General features: G+C 51.3%; 1 protein-coding gene across 2 annotated transcripts in view; it reads left to right on the top strand.

Moving 5' to 3' along the window:
• Positions 1 to 24,345, top strand: part of RNF43 (ring finger protein 43) — a 55,770-nt gene that overhangs the window by 27,051 nt on the left and 4,374 nt on the right. Inside the window, exons 3-9 of one of the 2 annotated variants that reach the window (XM_085240621.1) lie at positions 11,143 to 11,265; positions 14,034 to 14,108; positions 14,757 to 14,888; positions 15,398 to 15,499; positions 15,954 to 16,109; positions 16,659 to 16,761; positions 17,177 to 18,694. In XM_085240621.1, the coding sequence (XP_085096747.1) occupies positions 11,143 to 11,265; positions 14,034 to 14,108; positions 14,757 to 14,888; positions 15,398 to 15,499; positions 15,954 to 16,109; positions 16,659 to 16,761; positions 17,177 to 18,694 (2,209 nt within the window). The remainder of the gene's footprint in view (positions 1 to 11,142; positions 11,266 to 14,033; positions 14,109 to 14,756; positions 14,889 to 15,397; positions 15,500 to 15,953; positions 16,110 to 16,658; positions 16,762 to 17,176; positions 18,695 to 24,345) is intronic. The other variant, XM_085240622.1, reaches the window with a different exon arrangement.

Below are 24,345 nucleotides of genomic sequence, written 5' to 3'. Positions count from 1 at the left end.
CCTCACAGCTCTACTCTGTAGATGTCATGTATTCACAGCTCTGCTCTACTCTGAGCACTGCAGCAGTGGTGGCTAAAAACAGAAATTTCTTCACCTTTTTGCCTCAGTCTCTTGAGTTCTGGACCAAGAGTTGTGTCATCCTCGTCCCTAAGAAGCTCTGTATGGAGACATGCCCTTTGGTGATGAATGCTGGATTCTTCAGAGGCTCCCAGCAAGCTGAAACTAAGGGGAAAAGTTATGCTTACCTACTTCAAGCTCCTTTCAACATGCCAGCCAAGCTTATAGAATGTCTGTGAAATCGTTGGTTGCTGGAATCCCCAGGATGCAAGCTTGGCTACATGCAGAAAGGCTGCTGATAGTCAAGGGTGTGTTTTGGAGCTAACAGAGATTGCCTTCAGGAGTCTCCAGTGAGAGTATCCTCAATCAAAAATAGCTATTGACAGAGCTGAAATCCATCATGGAGTTTGTTTGCAGAGGATATTGTGGAAGAAAATACAAATGGGCAAAAAGGGAAGGAAACATTTATGTGAAATCATCAAGCTGTTAATCACTGCGCTTTACATACATCCTCCAGAGCAGTAGCTCCCCAAGCTCCCAACCACTGGATGCTGGGAAGACTGAGGTGGAAGCTCACTTTCTGATCGATATCCATTGGTTAGTGAAAGACAGATTGTTGAGTTACATCCATTTGGGGTTTGACACTGTGTGCATGTGCTGACATTTTTATTCCCACTCAGCATTTGAAGTGGAATCAGTTTTGAAGCCTCTCAAACTTTTCTGTTTAAACTGGTGCAGACGTGTAGTGTGGCCTTAAAAAGAGCACATACATGGAAGTTGGAAGTGAAAGTCTGCAGCTGTGCCAGGGCTGGGACACAAACACCCCATCTTTCTCACCTCCTGTAGCAGCAGATGAGCTCAGCATCCCCAGGAGCCCAAAGCTGCATTCTCTGCATTCCTGTAGCTCCTTAGATGTCAGTGATGTCATCGATAGCAGCCAGGGAAATGTGGATCCCAGAGGGCCCAAACTCATGTCTTAGCAAGTAAGCGTAGGAGGAACCAATTTTTGCAGTGTACTGTACTGTACTAGCAAGTCTTATTGAATCAAATCACTGCAAATGTATTTGCATCTGTGTTTTGTCTCTTGGCAATACTACAGCATCCAGGAGGAGCTGTACTTCTGTCCATCACCGGCCATTCTCTCATTCCAATGAAAACAACTGCATCTGAGCAACAAGACAATGGGAAGTCAAGTTTGACGTATGATCAAAAAGCAAGGCATGTATTCCTTTAGCTGATCTGCATTCTTCACCATTATCCCTAGAACCTGCTGACACACACCATGTTTCATGCAGGAGGTTGGTACCACGTGAAGGCATCCCTTCTAAACTCCAGCCTTCGTGCCATGGACAAGACCTTGCCAGCCTGCAGAGGAAACCTATTTGCATTTTTTTGGGCAGGACAAACATGCCTTGTTTTGGGAACACAGTAGCAAAATTTTAATGCAAATTTTCATCCTTCTTTTTTATTTTTCCCTTTTATTTAGATGATGGCAAACTAGCACTGCTGCAGCCTCCTGGCAGGCATGCCATCCTTGGATTGATGCTGCTGGTGTGGCTTGCCAGATTTGAACCCCAGGCTGCACTGAAGCAGAAGCTTTTAAACAATGCTCTGTGGACCACAGATACCTTGAAGCCATGGTAGCTCAGTCTGCAGGTGGCCTACTGAACTGCATTAAATAACATTTTCCAGCATAAACTTTGCTGATTGGGGGAACCGGACTGGTGGTCCAGGAGGGTGTTTGTATCTCACATCGAATTTTTTTTTTTTTTCTGGTTGTTTTTAGGAAGTTGTCTTTGACAGGAGCTTCCGGGAGACACGCATGACCCAGATTAGCTTTCTGCCCCCACCGGAGGCAGCGCCAAACCTCCTCTGGGTTTGGAGGTTTAGGACTGGCAGTGGGATGGAGCGGTCATTGGAGCTGTGGCATTTCCTGCCTCGGAAGCAGTTCGCTGTGTAGCCTCAGTGTTACTTGAATGTGGCTCTGTGTTATTCGTCTGTAATTAGAGCAGCTTGCCAGCTCTTGATTTCATCCCTTCTTTTCTACAGTGTTTTCAGACCTTGTGCAGTTTGCCCCAGAGAGCTGGGGCTTGTTTTCTAAACCAAATTTAGCCGGGCCTTATACCTACACCTGCATATTTCCAACTACAAATAACAATGGAAGCGATTTTATCTAATCTCCCACCACCTGGTTTGTTCTTGTCCACACTCTTAGGCATGAGGGTGTTGAAAACACTTTTGGCAGCAGTAGCTTTAAGCTGTGTAACCACCAGCGTCAGCACAACCACCCAGGCTATGAAGACGGCGTGTGGGGAGGAAGGTCCGGGCAGCAGCAGCCTTGTGCAGCCAGGGCAAAAGGGAAAGCAACCCTGACTGTGTGGAGACTGAAGGAAGGAGAGCAAAGCAGGGCAGGCAAAGCCCTCAGTGATGTCCTGCAGGGAAGAGCCTGCCCAAACAAACAGTGCCCGGGGGCTGTTAGCTGCTTCTGTGTCTCCGCATGACTCAGTGGCCGGACCCCAGGACACCTTGCAGAGCAGAGCCGTGACTTTCTAGCTTGAGGAGCGAGTGCTGAAGGCCCCTCCTCTACGCCGGCATTTCAGCGTTGAGCTTTGGAAGGACTCCAGGCAAGCAGTGAAGGGCTCTTTGATAATATCTGACGGGCGGGTAAGAATTTTGGGCAGCGGCCAAGATACACATTGCCTGTAATCGTTAACTCAGTCTGTAAACAGTTCAAACGGCACTGAAGAGGCCGTCAGTTATTACATTAGAAGCAGCCTTTCATCTCCCCGCTCAGAAGCCAGCCGTACAGCGCTGGCCCCTGCTGCGCTGACTGTAGCTGCAGGTCTGTAGGCAGGGCAGGCAGTGCTTGGTCATACAATGCGCGCCGCTCTGAATGGCTGACCTTCAAACCTTCGGTGCTGAAGCAATAACTAAATCATTAGTTTCCTTTTGTTCTGCACCTGGCTGAGGCCAGGGATATTCAGGGGGGGAGGGAGGGGATTCGGGAGTTGGACGACGTTCCTGCTCTGGTGCACACAGCACAGGAACTCCAGCAGGGCTGTCTCCTGACCCCATGCCCACCACATGCCTGCGGCTCTTCCCCGGTGAGCACAGATATATGTGGCATATAGCAGCCAGGTAAGGCTGCCCCACTGCTGGTTTCTCCAGAAGCAGCCCCACCGATGGTTCTGGCCTTCGATGTCCAAGCAGCAGTCAATGCAGCAATGCTGCTGAGCTTCATCTTCAGAAGAGTGTTGGAGGATTCCCCAGCCCATGTCAACCTGGGGAGAGCCCCAGGGCTCTTTCCAAGAGCTGCTCAGCCCTCCTGGAGATGTGTGATGCTTCAGTAGAAATAATGGCATCATCTGCCCCTGGGAGAATTTCCTTAGAGTCTTTGCTCTTCTTGATCTATTATCTCCTATCTGTAAGAGCAAGAATGCTTTCTGGCATTCACTTTCAAGACTTTAACTTTGAAATCCACTTCAGGAACTTGCTAGTTGAGGAAGCAATATTCTTGCCTGTAGTAGAGTAGCCTGGGTTTGGGTGAGTGTTTGCATCTGGCCCATCACTGCAGTGTTGCCTCTGGCATCAGAGCTTTGATCTATCCAGACTCAGTGTATCTGCACCATCCCTAAGCTGACCCTAAGTGACCAGACAGCTTTGTGTGGTAACGGCACAGATCTGTGCTTTGTGTGGCAGGAATGATGCCTGTACAATCCATACTGCTTGGGTTTTACCTCTTGTTGAGGGGCAAGACGTCTGGCTCAGGGGCAACACTTGAGTGAGTTTTTGTGGAACAGTTTTAAGCTGCGGGCTGTAAAAGGGGTCAGCGTGGTGCAAGAGGCTGTTGTGTAAGAGAGCATCGGAGAACTGGGATTGGTGGTGGCATTTTCCCCTCTAGGGTATATGGAACAGGCAGTAAACACAGGCTGGATGCACTTCACTTGGCCTTGACTCTCAGACTGTCTGTGCGTGCTCGGGGGCAGCAGGAGCATGAGCTGTTCTCCCGTGACTTGGGCTAGCTTGCCTTTACTTTCATTTAGCAGTGTGAGTCAGGGCTGACCAGAGAACCTCCCTTTGCCTTTGATATTCCAAAAGGGGTATGTGGACCAGAGAGAGAGTCAACCAGACATCATGATTAAATGTTTCCCTAGCTTTCCTTGATGACCCTTGTTATCATTGCAGAGACCATGCAAGAACAAGTGACACTTGCTTTCTCTGTATCAGACCTCTCTGTCTTCACTTCAGCAGTGCTGCCAAAGGACAGTGAAGTGTGTAGAAAGTTTTCTCCAACACCATGGCCATGCTTATGCAACTAGACAGAAAAGATCCAGACTTAGTGACTCACCTGCAACATCTAACTCTGCAAATGGGGTAACCAAATAAACATCCCTGTGGGGGTTCAGCACTTCTCTTTGTTGCTCACCGGCTTTGCAGTGAAAACGGGAAGGAGATGCAGTTGTTGATTAGGGGCTGATTTATTGTATCAAACTCTCAGACATTGCTTTAGACAGTCTTTAGACGTGCCAAAGCTCACGAGCACAGGTAAGGGAGCAGGCACAGGAGTTTGGCAGTGGCAGCACGTAGGTCCTTTGTCTCTTCTCCCAGCTCCCACCACTTCTGTAGGGGACGAGGATGCTTGGCTGAGCTACTCACTTGCAGAGGTAGGACCTGAGTCTCTCTAAGAATAATGTGTTTGTTATCAGTGTACGTGTTTGTCTGTGACTCATATGTGGGTAAGGTGTGTTTGCTTTTATAACAGATCTTGAAACTTTATGCAGGGAAATTAAAAAGCCCCATATCCTGATGACTAGGCTTCATGCCCAGAAGTCATGGAAGCTGCAGTTTTTCCTCAGGCCCTTTGAAACACTCCGCCATGCTCTTCCTTTCCAAACCAGCCATTTCCATCTTCTTCAGTTCACTCCATCTCCTAGCCTCACCCTTTCCTGTTCTCCGACATGTTTCTAGCAGCATCCCACAGTGCTTTTCAGCTCCATCTCATGTACCAGCCTTTTTGTAGCCTTTCCAACGGCTGTGCCTGCGAGTAGAGTGACAGCTACAAACTGGAGCAATGCTTGTGTAAGTGGGGCTTCTGCTGAGCTGATATAGACAGGGAAGAGCCTCACCCAGGGACAAACATGTTCACACAGTGCGAGCTCTGGAGGAGGTCAGGGAGGAGGATCTGATGGCTGAGGCTGTTCCCAGTTGGCAGCAGCATTCCTTGGGCTTGCCCTCTGCCAGAGGAGCTCAGCACTGCCATGCATTGCAGGCTGAGTCTTTGAAGGCCTGTCAGGATTTCAGCAGCGCAGCACAGAACTGAGAAGATTTGGGAAGTTTGCCTGCTCTGTTCCACCCCTGCTGTGCAGAGGTGCAGGAGTTTTCCCTGGTGTCAGCACTTGCGGTTTGTGCACCGACACTTGGAGATGTGCCACACAGTTGCAGGGCCGCTTTTCAGAGCTGGTAGGTCTCCCTTGCTCCTTCCTGTGGTGATTCTAGTGCAGGTGCCTGGTCTCCACCTCCTGGTAGACCTCAGCGAGGGATCTTGGACAATAATTCCCACCACAAGGTCATTTTTAGCAGCAAAGATAGGGAGGATGCTAGTAGAGCAGTTCCTCCTGCTTTTTTGAAACCTTCGAGGGATCATCATTTATTTAGCTCAGAACCTCACTGACAGACACTCAGCAAGGATGAGGATGAACCAGTACAGACCCCGATATCCACAGATAGGGAAATGTCTATGTTCTGCCCTCGTGAGCTCAAGCACTGTGACACCCACAGGACTGGGTGAAGCAAGTAGGTCACTGGGGAGCAGGTATCTCTGGACGATAAGCAGTGGCACAACAAACAGTGCCTGAGATGCTGCGTGCCCTCCAAAGGCTGCTGCTTGCTGTGCCCTAGGCTCCTCGCTTATCTCCTCACCGTTGCCAGGCTGCCTTGTTTTGTTGTGCAGCTCCCTTGCAAGGGAGCTTTTCCAACAGGGGACTTCCATTGGCTGTGCCTCATTGCGCCAGCAGCCCATGCAAAACTCCCAGCATCAGCTGCAGTGATGGAAATGCCAAACTGGAAAAATCAGTGCACACTTCTCATGCTTGAGTATTCCCCAAAGTCATGTGCAGGAGTGAAAGGGATGAGACTGCTGGCATGCGTGCTGGGTCAGAGCCCTGAGTCACAGAGCTGCTTCCCGTGGGCAGCAGAGCCTGGAGGGTGGAAGAAGCTCTTCTAGCTCTCTGGCACTGACCACAGACCTCAGCTTTAATACATTATTTCTAGCCCAAATATCTGTGGCAAAGGTATGTGTGCAGCCTGTGGTGCTGCACTGTGCACCCGGTGCCTGTGGCTGCAGGAGGAACGTGGGCAGCACGGAGGTGGGAGGATGCAGGTGCAAGGGGCTGACATGAGGCAATGGGAAAATGCACAGCACCCACCTGCAAAGGGAGGTTGGAGGGTGAAGACTTCACTTACAGACACCTAATACCAGTGGCATGGGGTGAGAGGCCTAAAAAGAGAGGACGAGGTGTGTAAATGACCCTGCCTGAGAACGTGGTGTGTAAATGAGTCCCACTGCAGCTCCAGCATGCCAATCTTCTGCTTCTGACAGCAGCCACTGTCAGATGTGTGGTGCCCAGTGATGCTCACGCATCCCCATGTGCCAGGCAGGCAGTGCTCAGAGGCAGGGCTGGCAGCCTCCTTGGTTGTGCAAGGCAGTCTCCATGGTTTCCTGTTTCACCAATTTGTCTAATTGCTTTTTAACCCATACTTTTGGCATTCCCAGCATCCTGTGGGAACGAGCCTTGCCATTTGACCGGACCGTGAGTCGGCTCCACTTCTGTTTGTTTGAAAATTCCTGCTTGATAACTTCGCTTGATGGCCCTGGTGCTTTTGTTTGAGAAATAGTAAATGATCACGCTCCATTTGCTTTCTCCATATTTTTCATGATTTCACATAACTCTAAAATATCACATCTCTACAAACCTAAAGAGTTTGTGTTTGTTTAATCTCTTCTCGCACAGAAACACTTCCTTCTCTTTAATGTGGAGTGAGCAGAATTTCTTGTAATGTCCGAGGTGTTGACACACTGCAGCTTTATCTACTAGATTTGCTGGTTCGGTTTTTGTAATTCTACAGCAATGCCTATCGGTCTGTTTGCCTCCCAACTGCTTTGGGTGATTCAGTAACCGCTTCTATAGGACTCCCCACAGCGACAGCAAGCTCTTTCTTGAGTGTTAAAAGCTGACCCAGGGCAGATAGTAACCAAATGGCTGTGTGTTCCATGTTTGTTGGTTTGTTTTTAAGCGTTTTCTGTCGTTCTGTCACTTGGTGTCAGGAGGTCCCTTTATGGCCAGTGTGATGTTTACCAGCTTGAATATTTATGTGTTATTGAGAAACTCAGCCACTTAATTATTCCTCTCATTTTCCAAATCCCTTGTGAAAACGTTCAGACAATATAGTTTGCTTCTGGGGCTTAACTGGTGAATGTGCTCCATTGTAAAGGCTGACCTGCTTTTTCTGTTCTGAGTTTGGGGCAGGACTGCACAATATTCTGTCATCTTTCATAGCTTCGACTTTGTAGAAGATCAGAAGTGGAGATACCAGTGTACCAAATTAACCAGACTTCCCCTATTCTTTCACCTGCTTCATGGACCCCGTAGGTTTGTGGAGCATAACTCCTTTTCCAAAAGCTCTGTTGGCTCATCCCTTCCCTTTGTCCTGCTGTTTGACTGGGGGGATGTCAGGGTTATCAATCTGCTGTCCCCGGATTGCCTTCAAGTTCTTCACATTCAGTTTTGTGTTTGCTACATTCCTTTTCCTGGTGCAGGGATCGATTTATTGATGAGTTATACACTGCTGCTAAGAGGTCAGCAGGTCAGTCCGTGATGTGCATTAGAGCCCTTTGATGGGCACTATCTTGTCCTGTTCTCTCTTTTCCAAGCCCCTTTTAGGAGGATTTTGTCATGACTTTTCAAATCAAATCGATCCTTTTGACTCATCCCCCATGAAGAAACTGTGTGGAGCACTCTGAATTCAGAGAATAGAGAGAAATCCAAGGCAAGGCACGCACTTAGCTTTGGTGCTAGAGACCTTGCTTCACCAGCCTTGTCCCTGGAGAACAGATGCCTTTAAGTGGTTCTCAGAAAAAGAAAACAAATGATCTCTTTTCTATGGGCATAGCTGATTCAGTGAGAACGTAATAAGCTTAAACTGCAGCAGGATGGATTCAGATAAGTCATCAAAAACTAATGTACTGTGCGGGGGAGAGCACAGCCCTGGATGGATTGCCTGGGGTGGGTGAGGAATCTCCATTTTTGGAGGTCTTGAAAACAGGTTAAGCAAGTGTCTCTGAGGAATGTTTGAGGTCTGGCTGATCCTGCCTTCAGGCAGCAAAGTGGGCTCCAGTGACCTCTCAGGGTCATCTTTTTTTCTGCCAATTAGAAGCAAAGCCCCCAGATGAGAGGCTGGCACTTCCTCTGCGCCCGCCGTTCCCCAGGGCATCTCTGTGGGCAGCTGTGCAGGTGGGTTCCTGCTGCTCCGTGCACAGCGTGGGGCAGGTCGGTGTGCAGGAAGCAGGGCTGCTGGGAAAGGCTGCAAGAAGTTAGAAAGACGAGTTTGGTATTTTTAGAGGGATGGCGTGGGTGGAAATGATAGAGAAGGAGCTGCCATAGGGTAAGGAAACGAGGGAAAAAAGGGGCAGCAAGCACGTAGGGATGTGGGGGAAGCTCTGCATCCTGCTGAGCAGGTGGCAGGGAGAAATGGAGTGACAAAACCAGGGGGTTCGCAAGCCTGACTGACTGGATTTTGCCCTTTCTCTGCTAGATTTGAGAGGCTTCCTAGGAGGAGAAATGACCTTGGTTTGGCAGTGGGTGTTGCAGACGTCCCCAGCCTGGAGAAGCGCTTCAGTCCTGCAGGCAGTGAGCTGGTCTGTGGCCACACATGGTCTGGTTTTGGGGGCAGTGAGGGATGCTGATGCAGCAGCTGGAGCACAAGCCCTGTCTTCACTGAGGAATCTCAAAATATTTGTTTTTCCACATAATCCTTGGCTTACTTTTTGGGTCTGCTCTTGTGTCTTGCTCTGTCTTGCGAGCACAATGTGCAGCTGTGATTGCTCACTCACTCAAAATGCAGCAACTGATGTGGTGGAAATGCCAAAAAATGCAGTTGTAGGATGGGAAAAGTAAGGGCCAGGTCCTGCTGCTTTGCTGCTGCTTGACAGGTTGCCTTTTTGTCACCAAACAGAAGGAGAAGAGGTAGGAAGAGAGAGTGGAGGCAGTCGGGAGCTCCTCCTGGCTGCCTCCTGCTCATCTTCTATAGAGCTGAAGAAGGCACCAGCAGTCTCAGCTCCAAGAGATGATTTGTGCCCAATGTGGGACTCACTGCAGAATAAAGGGAGCCACCAGTGTGCCCCAGCCCTGTGGGCTGCAGCCTGCAGGGATGCTGCATGCCTGGGGCTCTGCTGGCTGTGTGTTCCCTGCTGCTGGCCATGCCCTCTGTGAGTGTAGTTGTGCCCCGGGCAGGAAAGCACAAGACAAAGGACTTTTGCTTGGCCAGAGAGATCAGGTGTCCCAGAGTGCAAAAGGAAAAATCAGTGGCCAGTCTTAATAGGAGATCACAGAGAAAGTTTTGGTGCACTCATCAGCATTAGCTGGTCTTGCCCCCGTTTACCACCCAGGTTAGCCTCCAGGAGTTCATATATGCTGCTCAAGATTATTTGGAGATGCGGAATCATTAAGGTTGGAAAAAACCTCTAAGATCGTCTAGTCCAGCCATCCAGCTACCACCAATACTGTCCACTGGCAGTGTCCCTCAGTACTACATCTTTCCTTAAACACCAGGAACACTGACTCCACGACCTCCCTGGGCAGCCTGTGTCAGTGCCTGACCCACTCCTTCCCAAACCAGCTGCAAGCAGAGATGTCCCCTGTCCCCATCTGCCCCACATATCTCAGCAGCATCGCATCCCACTGCTTGGCTTGCACTAACGAGACCCTCTGAATCTCCTTGCTGCTGCAGAGTGTCTTATGGGGCACTGGGGGTCTGGGCTCCTTTGGGAGCCTCCCCATTCTGAATCTGACAAGTCAACTCCCTTCTGCACAGCTCTGGGACAGTGCTGCAGCTACCTGCAGAGCAGGACGTGCTGTTGGGTGGACAGAGGCACAAAGCCTGCCCTGATTCTGCTGCTTTATGATGCTGAGCTTTCTTGCTTGCTTCTCACACTTGCACATACTGATGCCTTAATAAAAGCTGCCCAGCACCCTTAGAATTTATAGGCTTTTCTGTACCATAACCTTTTAAAGCACTGCAGTTTAGTCACAGAGAAGGACGCCCGCCAGCTTTTCTAGGAAAAAAGCTGGGAATGTTCATGCAAGATGACAGGACTCCCCAGAGGGAGCCAAGAATTGCAGCTTCCTTTGGCCACCCATCTTTCAGCCTTCCCCCCACCTCCAGGCTGCCAGCCCAGAGGCAGTTGCACAGTACTGAGGCAGGGATGTGATGGGGCTCGGCCCCTATGCCAGCAGCTCCTCTTGAAGTGGTGAACATTTTTCCAGGGGAAGTGGTCTCTGGGATCTTTCCTTCTCCCATCTCATTTCCTGCATAGTGCTTTCAGTTTTGCCATCCTTCCTTGGGGTTCTTTGGCTTCTCCTCTACGAATTCACCATAGCATTTGATGAGCTTGGTGGCAGAAGAAGTGCTTTGTTGTGATGGGAAGCTGTGGGCTGCAGGTCCTGCACCACGGGGTCCAGCAGCACCCAGGCCAGTGCTGTTGGGATGCTGCATCCCAGAAGCCAAGGGCTGTGGTCTCATCTGGCTTTGAATATCCATGACTGGGACAAAGCCAGACCTGTGTGACGCTGATAGCAGGCACTCCACCTTTCCCTGGGATATCTTCCTGTGAATCAAAGCTTTGATTTGTTCCTTGTGGCATTCAAAGCCTCGCTGACACTCAGACACTGCCATGGGATGGAGAGATGCCCACTGGGTGTCCTGCACCCTCTGTGCAGGTCCCTGAGGCATGCAGTTTGCAGTGGGCTTCAGGCACCCATCGCAGTGCTGAGCCTCAAGATCTGAGCTTCCTTTGCTTCTGTCCCGCAGTCTCACCCGCTGTCTCTGTGCAACACCAGTGAGGATGAACACACGGAGTCAGGATTCATCACCATCGTCAAGCTCGAGCAGCCGGATCGGGATCCCAACCCGTGCCTGTCGCTGGCTAACAAGGTATGTGCAAAAATGCTCCAGATGGCACCAGTGCAGGAAATGATGTGATGCAGGAAAGAGTAAAATTGTAATACTTCACCGGGTGAGGCACATGAAGGATCAGCACTGAGCAGCTCAGACAGAAGCAAACCAGACAGACTAGAAATGGGACGTGACTGCTGAGGGCACCATCCATCCGCCTTCTGAAGGAATGGGAGATCTCAGAGGTCTTCGGGTCGGGTCTCTGTGAGACAGTGCCTCAGTGCATGGCAGTTACTGTGTCAAAAGTTGAGGTCACTGGTACAATTCTCTGGTAATAAGGAAGTCAGGTGAGAATGAGGGTCATTTTAAGCTTTAAAATCTTTGTGTCTCTGATAAAGTTGAGCGGATGGAGGCTAACATTAGCTTTCTCTTCAGGGGCTGAGTCTGTGTCCTTTCATTGTCTCTGTATAAAGCGTTGTGTTATTTTCCATAAGCTCTGCACAAACACGAAGAGCCTTGTTTAGCTCTTTGCTTTGTCTGTCTGGATTGCATTCGGTGGTGCAGCCTCGCTGTCTGCTTTCTGTGGATGGTGATGTTCTGCTGCGGACAGGCTCCTTTCCTGTCCTTGGCTGCAGAGATCAGGCACAATTTGTACCAAGCAGCCCTTCCTGCACAGTGTTTGTTTCACAGAGGCCGTGGTGACAAAACCAAGGAAAGGGGAGCGATGCTGAGATGACCCCTGTGATGGATTTTACAGCTCGAGGCTGCTTTCCCACAGCCTTACAGGCAACCAGGTGGCAATGCCTGTCCCTTTCTGCACTGGTGGTGCTGGCTGCCAGCCTGCCTGCAGGCACTTCTGCTGCAGGACCTCTCCTGGGGATGCTCACAGCTCTCTCCCTCACGCAGTACCACAAAATACAGGCAGATGTTCTTCAGCTGGCTGTGTTCCTGGCCCTCCTTTGGACTTGTGCCCTGACTCCTTCACCCCCTGCAAACTGCCGTCCTTCTGCACTAGGGTTTGTCTACTTTTCCATCCTCCTGAATCCTCTGCCCTTCCCTCCAGCATTACACAGACCTATCCCCAAAGCTTTGGCTGGCATTTTTCTTTGAGAGCACCAGGGCAGCTGCGGGCTGTGGCTGGTGCTGGGGCAGGAGCCTCGTTCCCTTGGCGTGCGTTGCCTGCGGCGGAGCTCTGCATGTTGAATTGCAGTGCTATATCAACGCTGATAAAAATAACCATGTGCAAAGTGTTATCATAACCTCTCCTGCAGCTGTCACCCAGCCAAGCAGAGCACATAGACAGCACTTTCGAGCCCAGCATGAGAATGACTCCATCGGCCACCTGATGCACTTTTCTGCTTCTGTTCTCTTAGATGCCAGCCTTGCTTCAACATCAGAGCTGACTTTGGTAGGAAGGTGTCTGATCTGCCTGGGGAGAAACAGCCACGGAGGACACATGGAGTCAATTCAGATTGATTTATTTCTATTTCTGCTGCAACATTTGCAATTCTGTGGTATAGATTTTCCCCATGTGAAACATTGATTCCAAGTCTGATTGTCAGACTGCTGAAATCTCCTAAACCAACCTGTGAATACTTCCAGTGTTCAAAGAGTGAGATGAGCTGAAGAGAGCTGACACAAAGACAGCAAGCACTCAGCAAGCAGCCTGGACACAAGTTGCTTCTCTGTAAAAGGAGTCTGAAATATGGTGTGAAAGATCACTTGCCTGGTCTTAGTTGTTTGTTTCCCCATCACTGGTGTATTTAGCAGGATAAAATCTTTGTAGAGCTCTTCAGTGTTCATCAAAGCTTGACTGGCTCCCATGAGTGGAAGTCGCTACTTGAAAGTCCTGTTTGCTCCTTGGTGTTGGCAAACACCAAGGCTCCTCTGATCCCAGGCAGGACCCCAGGCTCTGATCCCTGCCACGAGCCCCTAATTCCCCTTTTCCATCTTTCATTTGTTCTACCAAACCCAAGAGTGCCCAATCCTATCAGAGCCTTCAGTCCAACCTCCTGGAGCTCCGTGGTCTTCCCCACATTCTCCATTTCCATCCTTCTCCCAAAGCCCACACCCAGCCCTGGCCCCCAGCTCCTCCCCACCGATGAGATGAGCTCGGAGGCTGCTTCCCCGGCGCTGCGTTTGATATTGCAGCTGGGAAGCTGCAACTCTGACCTCTGGCCCCTGAGCTGGAGTTTGGCAATGCAGCGGGTAAACTGCTGCAGCAGCTCCGGCAGATCCCTGTTTGCACAGGCGCTCGGGACGCCCAGATCAAAGCACTCCGCATGAGTAACAGCGGCCCAGCCCTGCACTTTGTTCACGTTCCCGGCTCCCTTTCACAAGAGCTGCCTCTGCCTGCCTCGAGGGCTCGGAGGGCTCGGTGGGAGAACGTGGGTGAGAACGTGGGTGACCCCGTGAGGTCCTTCAGTGTGCTTTGAGCTCACCGGCATGGTGTGCACACTCACTTGCGTGGGTCCCAAAGCTGTTCTCATCAGACTGCAGCAAATGCTGGGCAGTGAGGAGCACGGCAGGGCTGATCCCGCTCCTCATCCTGGGCCTGCAGCCCAGGGATCACCTGAGCCTCTCCCTGATGAGCGCAGAGGACAGGGAGCAGAGAAAGCAAGAGCAGGCACTGGTATCACTGCATTGCCGTGCAAGCACAGAAATCGGGATGTAAGCTATTTCCTCAACCTGAACAGAGGGTATTGCTCCTGTGAAGAGCTGGGGAGGCAAATACTTACCCAAATGGTAGATATTAATGCAGATGTACAATATAAAATGTTTACTGAAGCTTCTGTTCTTTTGGACAGGCAAAGCTGGCAGGGGAGCGTGGAGCTCGTGCAATCCTTTTTGACATTACCGATGATGAAAGTGCTGCCGATCAGGTACAGACCCCACAGATGTTGCCAACTAAATCTCAGTGCCCCCTCCCCACCCCTAAATGTGCATAGGTCAGGACCCCCCACCACCAACACAGTGGGAGGTCCCAGGAAGACAATGCAGCCTGGCTTGGAGGGTTAGCACTTACCCAGCTCACCCATGCACACAGCACTTGTCACTTTTGCACATCCAGATCTGCAGGCAGCACAAGCAGCTTGTAAACAACACCTTGCTGCTCTTGAAGGATATTTCCTTGTCAATTAAAGGTGCTTTCCAGAAGCTGAGTGCTTCCTTGTGGGAAATTGTAGATTACCAGAGCCCATCCATCAGGGCTGGTGTAACTCAGAGGAAAGGTGATTTCTCAAGTTTTCAAGCAGAAGTTATGGCAACTCTGGTGTGCTGTTGGTGATACTCTGGCTACAGGTTAAACATCAGTGCTTCCACCAGCACTGCTCATCTCTGCAGTGGAATAGATTCCTCGCTGAAATAATCAAAGGATAATGAAAAGCATATAGCATTAGATAAGAGCACAGATAGGGAAGCTGTGCCTAAGATTAGCAAAATCTGGAGGAGAGATGAGACCTGGCAGGGATACTGGAACATCTCTTTCAGGCTGTTCTGGAACGTCTCTCACCACATTTGTTTCATGACAGCTGAGAAAGCCCAGAGGTCTGAGTCAACCCGTGGTGCTGATCAGGGGCCATGACGCTGAGCTGCTCATGGGCGTCGTGAACAAGAACAGAGAGGCTCACGTGAAGATAGAGGTCAAGGAGCCACCAGCTTGGGTGAGACACACTGTTTCCACTGTTCCTGCATCCTTTCTCCCCTGGACTTTCCCAAAGCTGTTGAGCTTCCTTCCCCTGGGTTGCAGATGGTGTTCCTTTGCAGGAGCTCTGCAAAGCCATTTTCCCTATCTGCATCGCTCAGATGATGTGCTGCAAAGAAACACTCAAAAACTCTTTCAGCTTATTTACAGCTTCTTTTGCTTAAACATCATGAGTGAACGGAGGGGATTTCTCTTTGTATGACATCAAGCCTTGATTTTCTTATCTTGTGCTACCTTAGATCATGGCTTATAGTATGTTGAGGTGCTGCAAAGTCAAACATCCATTCCAGATGAAATGTGCAGAAAAAAAACTGAGCTCTTTTTCTTCCATCTGTAAAAACCAAGGAAGCAGAATTTGGCCAAAGATGATGTATCCAAAGTCTGATGGTCAGGAAGAGACCAGAATTCCCCTGCTTAGCCTCTAAGTCCCGTTCACAAGGGTAATTTCTTTCCTGTTTTATTCAATAGCCTGACTACGATGTGTGGATCCTTCTCACTGTGGTCAGCACTGTTGTCGTCATCATTTTGATTTTTGTCGTCCGCACAAAGTGCCAGCTGAACAGGACACAGGTAAGAATCTCACAGAGCAGACATGTCTGAACAAACAGGAATGCATTGAGGGCAGCCCTGGAATCAGTTTGGGAGAGGAAACGTGTGCCCTGGAGACAAGGCAGGTGTGTGCCTGGCGTGTGTGGAATGGTCCTGAGGTGGGATGGCAGCATCCCTTTTGCAGTGGTCTTGCTCTCCTTCTGCCACACCACCCAGTCAGATTTGAAAATATCCTACATTTCCAATAGAAGGGCGAGCCTCTGAGGATGAGAAATTCAGCACCACTGAGCGATTTTGAATGTCCATTGTCAGTTATCTCCTGCTGGTAACAAAGTCCCCTCTGGATAGGCAAACAATCACCCCTGGAGATTGCCCCCAAATCTGCAATAATCGCATTTTCAAAAGTGGAAGAACCTCAAGGAACACGACAATGCATGGATGAGCATCTCCTGAAAGTCTCTTTTCCTCCTGGCAGGACTCGGTACAGCAGCAGACCATGCAGGCCATCAGGCAGCTGGCCACGCGCAAGTACCAGGCCAGGTGCCGGCAGGCGTCACGGTGGGACTCAGCCAGCAGCTGCAGCTCAGCCCCGGTCTGTGCTATTTGCTTGGAGGAGTTCACTGAGGGCCAGGTAGGCTGCAGGCATGGCTGTGAGTGAGCCTCAGCTCTGAGCTGTGGTCGAGTGGGAGCTTGGCAGGGCTGGGAGGCCCTGGGGAGGTTTCCTTCAGCAGCTCCTGAAGGCTGGGAAAGGTTCAGTGGTGATGGAAGTCTGACAGCCCCTTGGCCCGAAGGCTCTGGACCTGCCTGCAGATTCCAGTTCCCTAAAGATGAGTCTCCAATTGTTACTGAAGGGTATAATATCCATCATGTGTCCGTGTTGAAAGAGTGAGGCGAAAGTGGGGTTTGCTTCTCCTAACCAGTCAGCCCATAGTCTCCCTATTCCCAAGGGCTAGCAGCTCTCTGGACATCACTTCCTAGGGCTACATGCAGCGAGCAGAACCAAAGATGCCAGACAGCTGCACAGCCTTCTCCATACAAAGCTGGGCTGCAATGGCTTGCTGCATGTCTCAGTCTTTCAAGTGTTGCCTCCTGGAACATCACAAGTGCCCCCTCTGTACCCAGTTCTTGAGACAATGTTCTCCTTGCTCACCCTCCTCCTCCTCTCCTTGCTTCTTTCTAGGAACTGCGGATCATCTCATGCTCCCACGAGTTTCACCGGGAGTGTGTTGACCCCTGGCTGCAGCAACACCACACGTGTCCACTTTGCATGTTCAATATTCTTGGTAGGCATTTCCCAGCCAGGGATAGGGGTGGGTGCAGGGATTGTGCCCAGGAGGAACACGTACCTTTGGGCAATGCATGCACTCAGTGCAGCACAGGAATATGTCTGTGTGTGGGGGGTACCAGGTAGTGTGTGCATGGAGGGGGGATGTCTCTGCGTATGCACAGTGAGGTTCTGGGCTGGGGCAGGATCTGTGCCATTCCCAGGGCCTGTGGGAGTAGGAGTCTGGGTCTGGGGCCAGGGCCCCAGAAAGGATGCAGGGTGTGCAGACCATCAAGAGGGTTCGGTGGCAGCTGTGAGTGACACAGGGCACAGGTGGGATGTGGGTATGGATGTGTACTAGAGGCTCGATGATGCTGAGGCCACCACAGCCAGGCCATAGGATATTCACTTGATGCTGCCGTCTCTCTTTGCAGCCCGAGACTCGGTGGACCAGGCCACAGTGGCAGGCTCCAGGCTGGCTCCTCGGGACGTGGAGCCCGGACGGCGGCTGCACCTTTTCCGCCAGCACCCAGGACATTCCCTTTACCACCTTCCACATCCCTACCCTCAGAGGAATCTCAGGAGCTTCCCCTCAGAGCCAGCCCACAGCAACCCCTTCTTCCACTCTCCAGAGCTCTCCCAACTGGATTTTGGCACAATCCACTACATGCCATACAGGCCAGCCAGCTCCCTGCCCGCCTGCGGACACGCGTCCCCCCTGGCCTCCGGTTTGCGGGGCCAGCAGCACCCCAGCCCTCCGGCGTGTGGGCAGCCCCCCCACAGGACGTGTTCCCTGCAGCCCACACCGCCCTGCCTGGGGCTGACGGCAGCCCTGGCACAGCGGCAGCACCGGGCGCCCATCCCGCGCCGGGGGGTCAGCCACGGGCACCAGCACAACAGCAGTGGCTCCGGGGAGAGCTATCTCACGGAGCACAGCGGGTACCTGGCGGACGGTCCGGGCAGCGACTCCAGCTCGGGGCCCTGCCACGGTTCTTCCAGCGACTCCATGTTGAACTGCACAGACATCAGCCTGCAGGGCATCCATGGCAGCTGCTCCACTTTCCGCAGCTCCCTCAGCAGCGACTACGACCCCTTTGTGTACTGCAGCTCAGATGGGCCCACCGTGGACAACGGGCCGCAGCAGCAGCGGGCGCTGAGGGAGACACGACCCAGGTCCTTGGACCTGATGGTGCCCGGCGGTGCCGCTCCAGCCAAGGCCCAGGTGCTCAACCACATCCACTACCACCACCACCAGCACCACCACTACAGAAGGGATGTGGAATGCACACCTGGCCGGGCTGGCTCGGGCCCTGGGCAGCGCAAGTCCCGATACTCTGGGGCTAAGGTTGGCTTTCACAGTGCTCGGACGCAAAAGAGGGTTGAGAAGAGCCATCACTGTCAGCAGCCTCTGGAAAGCAGGACAGAATTGCAGGAGGCTCCTCCGGTGGGACAGCCAGCCTGTCCCCAGCAAGGTCGGGAGCCCCCGCATGCCCCCTCCACTTCTCCCCACAGGTTGGACTTCGGTGTAGATGCCAACAGGCAGTTGGGAGCGGCAGGCACGTCCCCTGTGCTGCTGCCCCAGAGACACAGCTTACAGAGCCGACATCACCGAAGGAAAAGAAAGTGTCCCCTGGAGCTCGGCCCCGCTCTCCTGCCCGAGGATTCGGTCTTGCCCAAAGCCTGTGATACTCACATTCCTCACGGCCACCCTGCTGGCCACCTCTGCTCGCCCGAGGTCCAACCCCTGATCCCAAGCTCTCCCGTGCCCTGCAGCACGGGCTCCCGGCCGCTGTGGAAGTACTTGGTGCCACAATCCAGCTCAGAGCTGAAAAAGCAGGAGGAGGGGATGTCAGGACGGGAGGGAAACCGCACGGTTCCTGCTGGTTTCTCAGGAACAGGCACCCCAAGGCACAGTCTCCACCTGCACTGCCCAGCTCAGCAGTGTAGGCAGGGTGAGTCTAGTCTGGGTTTTCTCTTTCAGCAAGCAGATGATGAGGGTGGGTTGCTGCAGGTGAGGTGGGAAGGTGCTCCAGGTGCCTGTAGGCTTTCCTATAGGACCACTGGTGAGAGAGGAGTGCTGGATCTTGCCCGTCCTCAGGTGATGGCCAGAACGATTGGCACCTGTTCATGGATCGGCTGAGTGCATCAAACCCCACAGTCTCATCCTAAAGTAATTCCAGTGGGAAACAAGGCGGCTCTGTAGGAGTCTCTAGCAGACAGAGTTTCTCCCAATGGAAGGGGTGGAACCACAGTTCTGGGTATCCTCCCCTCAGTCTGGATGTTCTGATGGCAGAGCCCTTGTCATTAAGGCTCATTGGGCTTTGCTGTTTGCCCCAGCTTGCCAGCCTCAATAAGGAAGTGTGTGTGCATGGCTGCGAGTAGAACAGGAACAGACTGAATGAGTTTATGGATTTGCACATCCCTCCTGTCTCACCTGCCCCTGCTGAGTGGGAGTTGTTTCTTAGTGTCTTCTGGAAATTAGAAGTAATTAAGATCTGGCCCTTTGCCTAACTGCCGTACGTCAGTTCTGCCTCCTTGTGTGACTTTGAGAGCAGGATGTTTGGAGGCTCAGCTCCCTGGTTCCTCTGCAAATTGCAAGCTGCAGGCAGCAGGGGCAGGTGCTGGGCTCCCCTCCTCACCCTGTCACTGACTCACTGCCGGTCCCTGTGCAAATCATTTTGATTTAGGTACCCTATACAGAACTAGCAGCTTAATTTCTGGCCTGAAACTCGTGACTCACTGTGCCCATTGTACCATGCAGATAATAACTTCCTCCCCACGCTGTCTATCCAGCCCCACACCCCACCCAGGCTCCTGGCCGCACCGTGCCTGCGAGGAGGCAGCAGGGAAGAGGAGAGGCCAGCTGGGCACAGGGCTCAGTGCAGTGCCTGCAGCCTTTTCCCTGGCACAGAAGTGCCTGGTGCTGCAGATGGGTGATGTGGGGTTTCTTCAAAGGGCGCAGAGGGATGCTGCTGCTTTGGGAGGTATAGCAGTGGGGGGATGTCTCTGCAGTTGGCAGCAGCTCCAAGGGCTGATGATGTGCCCAGAGCTGGAAGCAGTGTGCAGCAATGTTGTATCAGGACAGTATCAAAGCACCATGGCATGGTGCATTGCTCAGGAGCCTGTGCGAGCTCCCATTTCCAAACAAAGCCCGTGGACTGGTGTGGCTCAGCATGGACCCAACTATCCGTAACCCAGGTGCTGCCCAGGAGGGGCAGTGCCATTCCTGTGGGAGAGCAAAGCAGCTCCTAGAGGAGCTCCAGGTCCCTCTCATGGACAGCACTGTCTGCAGCACAAACAGCCTTGTCCACCAGCTCTTATCACCTGGACACTTGTGACATGGCTGCTGCTAGGACGCACCAATGCCTCTGTCCTCTGCTCCCAGTCTCAGGGCAGTCAGCACTTCTTCCAGTTGTGGCCGTGGAAGTGGGGTGGGGAAGCACCTGGTGAGTGTGACAGCACAGGGCTTTGCACTGACCTCTCTATCTTGCAGCAGCATAACTCGATGTTCACCAAAGATCGCTGCAGTCTGGATTGAAAGGGGTCTGAGGGGAATGAAAGTGTCAGGCAGTCTTCCCTGGAACCTCCTGTTCTGCTGGGCAGAGGCCAGCAAAGCAGAGAGCGCAGAGCCTGTGCTCTTGTACCCATAGTGTACATGTGGATTACCTCCAGATCAGGAGGTCAGCCCAAGTGCTTTCTTGTTTGGCAGTGGAGGTGCAGCCATCCTATTTCTTTATTTCATAAACCTCATACCATGAAACATAGGGGCTTCAGGTTGGCCTTCCTGTTCTTAGCTTCTCCCTAAAGGAAAAGAATATGGGAAAAGAGCAGACAAAGGAGCAAACAGCTTTAAGAATGGAGATGCCTAGTGTGTGCAACACCATGCACTTGCTTTGGCAGCCACTGCCCTGCTCCACTTCTAGGAAATGTGTGATGTTCTGCCAAGTCTCAGTCCTCACTCTGACAAAACCCTCATTTCAAGCAGTGCCTATTTCCTTCTCTCTAGCTGTCTGAATTTGCTGATGTTTTTTCAAACTGTTTTCTACTTCTCCTGTCTGTGTCTCCTCCCTTTCTGTGATCCCCACTGGGAGACACAGGGAGATGAAGGAGAGAACATGCCTCCCTCCAGCCCAGAGGAGAGGGGGCAGCAGGGATCCCCCAGGACATCTGCCAGCCCCACTTGGGCTCTGCTTGCCTGATGTGGAGCTCCAGGGCATTGCTGTGCTGTGATACTGCTGCTCCTCTGTGGCTTTGTCCCAGGGGCTCAGAGCTTGTCCATCCTGATGGTGTGATGGGGAAGGCACTCTGATGCCTGTTTAGAACCACTGGCAGGGTGACTTTGCAAGCCACCTGTCCCTCTTACCTCCATCTGCTGGGAGCACGAAGAATCGATGTGTCTAAAGGCAGTGGGACTCTGTCTGTCTGACGGCTGTAGCTTCAGTGGATTTTTTCCAGAGAGTCGAAATTTCTTCATAAGAGTGAGAAAATGCTTAGAAAGGAAAGATTGAATTTTGTTAGGAACCAGGGAAAGTTGTAGTGAGCAATGTTGTAGTGAGCAGGAGTTCTTGCAGGGCTTGTACAGAAAAGCCATCAAGCTGAAAATATCGCTTGTCATGACACAACCTGTGGAGTTACAGTCACCTCGGTGCTTTATCTTGGAAAGGGACTGGACGTAAATCAGTGGAGGACAGGTAAACACAGCAAAGAACAATTGACAGTCCTGTTTAAGTGGGACACGCAACAAAAAAGACAAAGAGACCAAGGAGAAATGCAAATACATGTCTAAATAAGGGTTGCAAGCTAAAAATGTAAGTGGATGAATTAGGAAGCCTGGCTTTAGGTGACATTTTTGCCATTAACTTTTCAGAATGTCATTAAGAAGAAACCAACACGATGGGACTGTGCAATTTCCATGTGGAATTACAGAGAGGAGTGTGTCTCTTCTGGTGGCATGAGAGGGCACTCTGTTAAGGAAGGTATAAAGTCCAATGACAAGAAACACAAAATCCCCAGTTGTGCCTAAGTAGGAATTAAGTGGTGTCAGGGTTATAGTACACTGCTTTAGCACGGGCTGCAGAAGAAGAACTCATATAAACATGAGGCTCTTGAAATAATAGTGAGAGAAGCAGTGGAAAGAACGAGATGCTTTTGGGCACAGGCACTGCTTAAAGACACAGGAGCAGAAGCCCAGAGTCACACATCTCACCAGCCAGAGAAAGGCCTCAAAAAGGGCTGGCGGGGCAGTGCAATTACAAACAATAAACCATTCTTCAAAAGTGAAGGTGTGGCCAGACGAGAAATCAGAGGGTTGAATATAAAGCTAAGAGCAGAGGCACATGAGGCAGGAAGGGAAGACTTCTGTGAGCAGCTTGTGCAAAGCAGAAGGGCTATTAATGCAAAGATGTTCATCTCCATCAGTAGGAAGAAGCGTGCCGGAGGCTCTGTGGCAGTAAGGTGTGTCTGAGAGGGATGTTCAAGGGCAGAGCATAGCAGAGAAGCAAAATGAACTTCCTGCATCAGTGATCAGCAGGGAAGTGCTCGAGGAGGTTCTCACCCCAGCACAGCTCATGGGTTGGAGGATCCCTCCCAGATCACAGCATCAATGTGAGCATTTCTGAAACTCATCAATAAAGCGAACGGTAAAAAATTGCCAGGGGTGTGGATTACTCACCAGAGCATCGTGCAAGGGCTCTGGCTTTAAAAAAGAGTTAAACCATGAACGTGGACTGTAATCTGCTGCCCATGCCCAGAGCCAGAAGGAACAGTTGAGAGCAACATCGGCTTCAAATAGCTGGAGCCACAGAGCGATGAGCCTGACTTTCCTGCCAGGCAAATTGTTACAAATTCAAATCCAGAGTCTGACTTGTAGACGAACGGCTAAGTGTGAAATCCAGGGGAGGAGGCAGCACAGCTTTTGTAGAGAAAGATAACGCTTCCCAGAACTTGTAGGAGAATAAAGCTCCCAAAGGATAAGAGAGAAGGTGCTCTCAGAGGTAAATAACAGGCTGAAAAATAGGAGACAAAGTGCAGAGCAGTCTTAATGGAGGAAAGTACTTGGGAAGGGAGAGAAGTGGAGTTCTTCAGCTGTCAGCACCTTTCATCAAGCTCATAAATATCCTGGGCAAGGAGAGGAGATAACAGTTTGTAGAAGACAAAATCCTTTAGGACTGTCAGCTTTAACACTGGTTACAAAGTGCTACAGAAGGATCTCCTATTGCTGAGTTATTGGGCAATAAAGCGGCAGGTGAAATTCCGTGTAAGTAACACGAGAGCAGAGCTGCTTCTAAGTATGCATGCACTGCAATGGGCCCTTCTTACAACCCCAGGAAACAGTCCTGGACTCACTGTGAGTACTGCTGCCAAAGAATTGCTCACAGCTGTCTGGGGACAACGAGAGGAGCAGCAGAAAGTGCTGCTGTGCAATTGTGTGAACCTGAGGTGCTTCCTGAGCTTTAGTGCAACTCATCACCACCTCTCGTAAAAGGATGGAGCAGACCTGGGAGAAGTGCAGGAGGGTGCAATTACAGTGCTGAGGTTTTTCTGAGGAAACAGAATGTAGAGATTTTCACATGGGAAAATGATGACTAGCAGTGGATATGATACAAAATCAGGGAGAGCAGAGCAGATGGCAGCTAAAAGACATACTCTTATTCTTATGACGAAGTAAGTAGTGGCATCAAATGGGAAACGAAGCTTTGCAACACCCAGTAAGGTAAGGCACGGTTCATAGTGGTGCTCAGTGCCCAGAGGACATAAGTGCCAGAAGTAAAATGGGTTTGAGAGCCTAGATCAAGAGCTATCAAATGGGAGGCGCAGATACCATCTCTGGCTCAGGAGGTCCCTAAAGCAGGGTATCCAGAAGCTGACGGTGTTCCTGTGGGACATGACACCCTCCAGGTGTGTGCACACCTTGCCCAGCTCAGATGATGCTGGATTTTGGTGAGGCTGAATCACAGCCCCTGCAGAAACTCCCCTTTCCCAGGCAGTGCCACGCACTGTGGCATATCAAGGCACTAATGGTGATCCCAAAGATGCCTGCAGCACCTTGGAGTTCATAGGGCTTTTCTTGGTGTGGTTTGCATAAAGATACATCCCTGCTTCCCCTGCTTGGGAATTGAGCCTGGGCCTTACAGCTCCGACTTGTTTCTCTGAAGAACCAATTCTCAAGCAATGCTGAGAGGATCCTTTTAAGAGAAGTCAGACAAGTAGCAGTGAGGTACAGCTAGATGGCTTCCTAAGCCACCTGGACACACTCGGATCTCATTCCTGAGCAGATAAATTGCTCCCAGCACAGAGTGGTGGAACCTCGTGCTTTCTCTCTGGGAAATCTCATCCCCTGCAGCATGTCAGCATCCTCCCTCACTCCCCATCTCCTGCTCCTTTTCACAGCCATTCCCTTTCATGTCATGTCTTTGATCTTTGCTAGAGAGGGAGAAAGGAATTAGGGGAAGAAAAGACCACCATTACAAATTAACACCCACTGGACAAGACCTCTGTTCTGTCAGCAAGGTGTGCTCCTTCAGGTCTTCGCCCTGTGGGGGTCTTCAGCTCATCAGCTGTGGATCTCCCACCTCTCTGTCTTCTGATTCAGGACCTTTTTGCA

This window comes from Meleagris gallopavo, chromosome 21 (assembly GCF_905368555.1).
Source record: "Meleagris gallopavo chromosome 21, MGAL_WU_HG_1.1, whole genome shotgun sequence".
Taxonomy (NCBI): Eukaryota; Metazoa; Chordata; class Aves; order Galliformes; family Phasianidae; genus Meleagris; species Meleagris gallopavo.
The sequence above is the reverse complement of the archived record's forward strand: the minus strand, read 5'-3'. Positions and strand labels throughout refer to the sequence as shown.